At 36.8% G+C, this 8452-nt stretch overlaps 1 protein-coding gene across 7 annotated transcripts in view; it reads left to right on the forward strand.

The window, feature by feature from the left end:
- Window positions 1-8452, forward strand: part of Sbf2 (SET binding factor 2) — a 350526-nt gene that overhangs the window by 264474 nt on the left and 77600 nt on the right. For all 7 annotated transcript variants that reach the window (XR_778567.3, XR_004517428.1, XM_010615281.1 and 4 more), the window contains 3 exons: window positions 4222-4394; window positions 5316-5389; window positions 7167-7362. Coding sequence is in view for 5 of the 7 variants with exons in the window: in XM_010615281.1 (XP_010613583.1) it covers window positions 4222-4394; window positions 5316-5389; window positions 7167-7362 (443 nt within the window). In the remaining 2 variants the exon portion in view is untranslated. The remainder of the gene's footprint in view (window positions 1-4221; window positions 4395-5315; window positions 5390-7166; window positions 7363-8452) is intronic.

Raw genomic sequence — 8452 nt, forward strand, 5'->3', positions numbered from 1 at the left:
TTACTTCGGTAAAATTTTTTTTTTTTTTTAGGTTCCTTGTGCTATCTCCTGCTTTTTCATTGACTCCCATCAATCTTATATTATTTCCTGAATCATCTAGCAGCTGTTGGATTGATATTTTGTGGTTTCTTGCTGGTTTTTGTTTTTGTTTTTTGTTTTTTGTTTTTTGGGGGGGTTTTGGTATCAGTAATCAAACTCAGAACCTATCTTGAGGCAGGCATGCTACCAATGAACTAAAGCCCCAGACCTTCTCCCTTGCTATGTTTAAGAAATCTTTTTTCATGATCAGTAATTGCAATCCTGTCTTCTAGATCTGATATTCTGTCATTACATTGGTTCATTCATCTGCCATTCATCTGCATATACTTTCAGTGGAATTTTTAACCTCCTGGATATCTGATTGAATCTGTTTCATTGATTCCATTTCTTTCGTATGTAGGCCATTCATGCTTTCCATCATTTTCCTGAGAGCTATCTTTTTTAAAGTTTCTACTCTATATTGACTATATACCCTTCATTATGACCATCATCTCTGAGAAATTATTTCTGATTTGATTTTTTTTTTTAGAGCCTCGTTCATTTGCTTTGTTCCTTTCACTGTTACAGAGGTTCCAGGTGGGTGGCTTTCAAATTGTTCTACCTCATTGCCCCTTGGGTTTGCCTTTGGTGGGCTAGAAACCTGGAGTTGCATCTTGCTTCTGTGTCTTCTCATTTTCTATATATTTTTAGTTTAATTCCTGGGTTGATGCTTATAAATTGTTTATGGTAGTTTTTGTTTGTTTGTTTTTGGCTTTGGATTTGGTTTTGGTACTGGGTGTCGAACTTGGGACCTTGCCTTTGCAAGGCAGGTGGTGGAACCACTGAGCTAAATTCCCAGTCCTCCCCACTGTTTTATTAAGCCAACAGTTTAGAAGGTATGATGTTCTGGTATTTTTAATTTTCTTACCACTGAGCTAAATCACGGGCCCTGTGGTACGTATCTTTATTGATGTCATCAGAACCCTGAGGAAATTACTTTTCAGAGATGTCTTCCAGGTATAATTGGCTTTTGTGTTTTGATTCTGTTGCAAGATCCTACTTTCATTTTATTATAGATGGGAAGTTGCTGACTTTTTGAGCTAGCCCCTAATTCTTTGGCACTGACCTGTAGTATTATTTATGACTCTGTCTTGTCATGCAAGGAGGAATAACTGATTAGAAAAATTGTGTCTCCTTGGCTAAAATCATATAATCAGTAATAACAATAGCATCAAACGCAGCCTAGAAAATGACAAACCATGATAACTATTAATTTGCCACCTTTAGCTATAAGAACAGGATTTGTACTTATATAATAAATAAAACCTAAAACAGACTAGAAAATTTTATACAGTAAAATCAGTGAGTATGGTCATTTTACCCTCAGGAAAGAAAATTTTTGAGGTTAGAGGAGAAAACATATAAAAGAAGAGAAAAGGATTAGAAGCAAGGCTGAAGAACAGGAAGATTATACAAGCTTTAGGAACTGTTGAAGATAGGAGGAAAACAAAGAAGGTAGAAAGAGAAGCAAAAATAGAACGAAACAAAAAATGAGAAACAGTGTTCTTATTTGTATAAAAACAAGAACAAACAATCAAGATATAGAGGTTGTGTGTGGAGGAGAGTTGCACATGTTCATGCCAGTCCCAGCTGGGGCCCCACCCCTACCCCCGTAGCTTGGGCCCACAGGTTCCAGCCAAGGGCCAGCCTGGAAAAGAGCTGCACAGGCACACAAGCAATAGTCAGAGGCCTACCCACATACCATCTAAGTGCCCACAGCTTCCAGTGCCAAGCTTGCATTGACCAGAGCGGCACAGGTGTGGGCAGTTCCCAGCTAAGGCCCAACCAAGATGCTAGTAGCTTGAGCCCACAGGCTCAACCAGAGACCCCCACCTCAAAAAGAGCTGCACAGGTACACGAGCAAAAGCCAGAAGCCCACCCAGATACCTTTGAATTGGCAGTGTTGAACAGCAGAGGAAAGGCCTCTCAGTGCCTTGCTGAGAGTTGAAGACCACTGTGTAAACAAAAAGTTGCTTCAGCAAAGGTGCAGGTTACCTGAGTAACTCACCAACCACTGAATTCTAGTGTTCACTGCTCCATTTTACTGGTGCATTTCTCTGTGGAGGCCTCTGGGTTGCCAGTTATCACCAGCTTCTGCAGATTCAAGCCACCCCTCCCACGCTGTGAGTTGGGACTCAGGGAGAAAGCCCATTTTGCGCATTGTTGTCCCTCTCTTCACTCTCATTCTCACTTCAGATCCTTGCTGAATCCTGGGGACCCACTTTCCTCTTCCTTCTCTTTCTCACATTGCTATATTCCAGCATCTGGATTCCAAATAGGAAAGAGGCTGTTTCTCTGCTGCGCACTATTCCACCATCTTCCCAGAATTCTTCATGCAAGTTTCTGCTTAATTGTCACCTATACAGGGAGGCTCTCCTGATTTCTCTAAGTATCATCTCTGTCACTCTATCTCCCACCATTCTATTTCTTTCATGGCATTTTCCATAATATGATTTATTTTCCTGTATCTGCTTATTATCTTTGTTTTGTTTATTACTGTATCCTTAGCATCTTTGCATGTAATAGTTACTCAGTATTTGGTTGGACAGATGATGAAATGAATGAAAAAATGAATTAATTACCTGAACAGTATAAAATTCTATCTCTTTTGAGTTTTCTTGGGTGAATGCTGTAACATTCTGGTACTCTTCTAGCTCTCATAAATTCTTACCAGGCTCTTTCAGGTGGCTCCTCTTCTCTGTCCTCCGTCAAAGGTCATTGTACTCTATCAGAAAGCTCCTTCAGTAAGCCTGAATCATTGGCCCTGACCTCTCACTCCTCCTACCCCAAATGGTTTTTTTGTTTGTTTATTTGTTTGTTTTGTTTTAGAATACCTCAGAATTTCTGGCCTTCCATGCTAGATAACCTGGTATCAGCAATTTGCACATATATGAAGCTCTTCTTTCATCTGTACAAAGCTCTTCTTTCATTCTTCCTGTGTGATTTCTGTTTCCTCTTTTGGTTATTTTATATGACCAACATAGCTCAGGCCCTTATTACTTCAAGCCATAAGTATTATAATAATTTCTTAGTGGCTTCCTTTTTTTTTTAAATTTCTTTCTTTCTGTAGTTATCTACCCTGCTGCCAAAAGACTCTTACTGAAATGATGCTTTCACATTATTTTACTGGTCACATTCCCACAAGACTGTTTTGTGGATTCTGAATTAATCTACTTAATTTTTGAAAACTTCCTTAATCTATACCCAGCTTTGTTCCCACTGCTAATCAAATTGATAACCATTATGACTGTAAATAACTACAGTTTTGGTTTCTTTTAAAGTTGTCAGTCTAGGTGATCATGCTGTTTTAGTGTATAATGAGTGCCTAAGGCACCTGAGTTCTTTAATGGCTTAGGATGGTACAGTGGCCATACTGGTTAACTTTAATACTGATTCCTTTAAAGTGATGGGCTGTGGAAGAAAGAGGAATAGATTAGAACAAACAAATGATTCTTTGCTGTGAATAGCAACCAATTTGTTAAATAGTTGGAGCTGAAATAAGCAATACAAATAGGGATTAAGCTTTCACATATGCTCCATTTCAAATGTTTTTTTTTCTTACATGATTTTTATCACCTACAGAAAAATTATGGGATCATTGTGGCCCAAAAAGTTATGATTCAGAGAGACATTCTAGCAAGAAAATATGCCATAGGATAGTTTGGTCCTTCCATATAGAAGAATATGCAAGTTACTGAAGAAACTTATTTTACTTCTCCTACAACAATAAATGTTCCCCAATTGCCAAAGAGAGACTTTTTTTTTTTTTGGCAAAGATAGACATGTACTTTTTCTGGTTCTGTGTAGTAATTAACTTTATTTTAGAAGATTCAGGTAGCAGATAATAAATGAAAGAGTCCTCTTTTTATTTTCTGTAGTTTCTAAGTACTTTTGGGAGAGTGACAGAGGTCTTCTTTACAGAAACAAGTCTGAGTCTAAAGGATCTGACAGTAGTTTACAAATATAGACAAGTAGAACATATTTCACCATTGTCATTTATAAGGAGCTTTGGAGTTAAGTGAGCCCTGCCTACTTGATTGTACATCTGTCTGTTGGAGCAAGTTTCAGTTCTGTTCATTGTGATATAGTAGTCATTTATTGCATTTGAATGCTGACTGTGATTTCTTTCTTTGACTTTCTTAGTATTGCTGGCAGTGTGGCTGAGAGCTATGATACAGAGAGTGGGTTTGAAGATTCAGAGAATAATGACATTGCTAATTCTGTTGTACGGTTCATTACCCGATTTATTGACAAGGTTTGTACAGAAAGTGGAGTTACTCAAGATCACATCAAGAGCCTTCACTGTATGATACCAGGTAATCACTTTGCAAATATTAGAGAATCAGGATAGAGTTTTCCAGCATAAGACCTATAATACCTATCTATCATGTAGTTTAGCCATGCTAGTTGTTTATTTTCTGATTTGTTATTTTAAATATTTTTAAATTATGGTAGCATAAATAACATATATAACACAAAATTAGCCATCTGGGGGTTGAACCAGGGACATGCTACCATTGAGCTACCAGTTCTTTTTAATGTTTTGTTTTGCTTTGTTTTGTTTTGTCTTTGATGCAGGGCTGCAATGAACTTCCCAGGCTGGCCTTGAACTTACAATCCCCGTTTTAGCCTCCTGGCTAGCTGGGATTACAGCATGCACTACCACACCCAGCCATTTTAACCATTTTTAAGTATGCACTTCACTGTCATTAATTATATTCACAATGTTGTGCAAGTATCACCACTATTTCCAAAACTTTTTCTTCACTCCAAATAGATACTCTGTAACCATTAAGTAGTAACTCCTACTTCCCCACCCCCAACCCCCTGTGGACATAATCTACTTTCTTTCTCATGAATTTACTTACTGTAGAGATTTATATAAGTAGAACCATACAATATTTCAACTTTTGCATCTGGTTTATTTCGTTTAACATAATATTTTCAAGGTTTATCCAATAACAGAACTTAATTTGTTTATTGAATCAAGTTGATGGACATGTAGGTTGTTTCCACTTTTTGGGAATTATTAATGCTACTGTGAGATTTTACATATAAGTATCTGAGTACTATTTTCACTTCTTTGTTGTATATATGTAGGAGTGAAATTTCTGGGTCATACGGTAATTCTATATTTAAATTTTTTAAGAACTACCAAATTTACATTAGCTTTTAATTCTAAAATATCTGAAATTTGTTTCACATTCTTTTGTTTTGGGTACTCTGACCCATCCTAGGAATTGTAGCTATGCACATTGAGACCCTAGAAGCAGTGCATCGTGAGAGTAGAAGACTTCCACCTATACAGAAGGTAATTATTTTAGATAGCATCCTTTCAGGGTATAACATCTCTTCTCAAAAATAGTAACAATAGACTATTGTGCTCCAGAAAGTACCTTGTCTTAACCTTTTACAAATGCAATTTTAATCGTACATTAAACTTAGAGGAGAGTTTGTCCTGTAGAACCTTATAAAAAGCAAACTGAAATGGGAACAGTATCCTTTCTTGGATTCAATAAAAGAGCAATAACAACATCTTGTTGAATGTACTTTTATAGGCAGGGCAGAAATTATGATTAATTCTGACTTTCAAGCCCAACCTAAGATTTTATGTCCAGCCTACTTCCAAAACAAAAATAATACAATTACCACAAAAGCACAAGACTCTTGAATCTGACCATACATCACGTCTGAGGACTCCTAAAAGTTTAGGGTCCTCAACCCTGCCTCAGCCTTCTGTATCAGAATGCCCTGAAACATGGCTTGGAAGTGTGTATTTTTCTTCTCCCCACCCTATCATCCTTGGTGCTGGGCTTCCAACCCAGGGCTTTGGATATTCCAGGGCATGCATTCTACCACTGAGCCACATCTTCAGCCCTTGGAAATCTGTATTTTAACATGCCTCTCAGATGATTATTCTGCTGCTAATATGTGGACTAGGGTTCAGGACTCTCCTGCCTATAAAAACAAAGCTATTAATTCAAAGGAGAATTCAGAACTCAGATAGGTAGGAAAAATAATTCTACTAGAAACTTAAGACAGGGATAATTATATTTTGGCTTTACATTTAGCTCTAAGCTCCCTAGAGCCAGCAAAAAGAATAGTGCTAATTGCTGGAGATCTAGCTCAGTGGTTCCACTGCCTGCCTCGCAAGTGCAAGGTCCCAAGTTCGATCCCCAATACCTCCTTCCCCAAAAAGAGAGTAGTGCTGATTTATATAGTTTTTATTTTATTATTAGTAAAATTATATATTAAGTCTTCAGGAAAATTGATTTTTTTTCTTTGCCCCAATCACTTCAGAGGAATATATGATGTGGTTCTTCATATAAAGGATACTGAGTCAGGATTTTTCAAGATGTATAAAATATAAATATTTATTACCTGGTCAAGAAAGACAGATTTTTGTTTTTAAGACAAGGTCTCACTATGCAGTTCAGGCTGGTGGTCCTGAACTCACTATGTAGCCTAGGCTGGCCTCAAACTCATAGCAACCCACCTGCCTCAGCCTTCCAAGTGCTCGGATTATAGGTGTACACCACCACATCCCACAAGAAAGACAGATCTTTTTAAAAACGAATCCATTTTTTTTAAAGTTTACAAATCTAATAATGTCTCTATAAAATTCAAGAATAAAATAAATATACATTGTACAAAATGAAAAGCTCCCCCATCAGTCTTCCCTGCCCCATCCCCACCTCTACTTTTACCTTTAACCTATAACACTACCATTAACAAGTTGGTCATATTCTTCTTTTTTCTTTTTCCAAAAATGGGATCATAAGGTACATACTAATTTGCAGTTTCCTTTTTAACTTTACAATGTATTCTGGGCTTCTATTTATTTTAATATTAGAAATCTATGACATTTTTGTAAAGTTTGGAAAATAACGCACTGACTGGATTTTTCAAACATTTATATATTTCCCAATGATTTTACTGCAAAGAATCTTTTCAAACTTGGATGCAGAAAGTTCATTTCTTCTTCCCAAATTTGTTTTGTCACTTGGCTACCTGGGAAGTGTAGTTTATGGTTTTTAAGACCATAAATGGTCTAAAATTGTATTTAAGATACTTTTCTCTGTTGTTAGCCCAAGATTCTAAGACCTGCTCTGCTGCCAGGAGAAGAAATTGTATGTGAAGGTCTTCGAGTTCTGCTTGATCCTGATGGCAGAGAAGAAGCCACTGGAGGTCTTCTTGGAGGCCCTCAGCTCCTGCCAGCAGAAGGAGCTTTGTTCCTCACCACGTACAGAATTCTCTTCAGAGGCACACCTCATGACCAGCTAGGTATGGATCATAATATAGCAGCAGAACATGGAAATCTGTGTAGTAACACATAAAGATTTTGTTCCAGTCTGTGCACAGTGATTGCAAGTGATTTCAAATCCAGAATAAGTTTTTGGCCAGACAGGTATTTAGGGGGTGAGGGGATACTCTTGCTAGTGTTAATTTATATCATAGATTTTTTATTTGAAAAACAAAAGCTGTATTCTAATCAGTAAATCAAGGATTTATTTGCTGAAACAACTGTAATTGCATGAGGCAGTATTACAGTATTTAGCTCCATGCTCTGTTGATTTGTCCCAGCTTAGTGAGTCCTACAGTTAACTGTAAAGCTAAAATCTTCCAGACACATGATCCTTTTTATGAAAGGATATGCTAAGCATCACAGGATTGCATAGCACTAATAAACTAATTTACCTCTTATCCCATTTCTGCTAATCCTGCTTTCATTCACTAAACCCACAAGTTCTGTTTTTATTTTCTACTGTATACATCCCTCTCTTATTAGAAAGGAATAGCATGCTCCATACAGAACTAATCTGCATTATCTTCTCTAAAATACTCTAATCTCTTTATAAAATATCGTGTTGGTTGGAAAAATATATGAAGTATAAGGCAAAGCCATTGGACTCAAAAATCAAAAAAGTTCCTGTTTAGATTGCTAATGACCAATCATGATAGTACAACACACCTATCAAAGTTCATTTTCCTCTTTTATGAAATTAGGAAAATGGATTTTTATTGATGATACTTTTATGGTTCTCAGCTTTGGTTCCATATTTGAATTACCTGGGAAGCTTTTTTAAAATGCATTTCTGGGCCCAACCCTCAAACAGTTGAATTGGAGTATTAAGCAGGAGGAATAGGGAGACCTAGGCATATGTATATTTCTTAAGCCCCACAAGTGATTTTGATGAATACTGAAAATTGAGAACTATGGCTAAATGATCACTAAAGTTCCTTCGTTCTCTGAAATTATTAATTCAGTAGTATTTGATAAGTATGCACTATGTGGTGTTCATTTTGTTGAACAGTGGGATTCAGGTGTAAAAAATGTATGAACTTTTTTTTTTTTTTTTTTTGTACCAGGGAT

This window comes from Fukomys damarensis, unplaced genomic scaffold (assembly GCF_012274545.1).
Source record: "Fukomys damarensis isolate Sample0158 unplaced genomic scaffold, DMR_v1.0_HiC HiC_scaffold_16, whole genome shotgun sequence".
Lineage (NCBI taxonomy): Eukaryota > Metazoa > Chordata > Mammalia > Rodentia > Bathyergidae > Fukomys > Fukomys damarensis.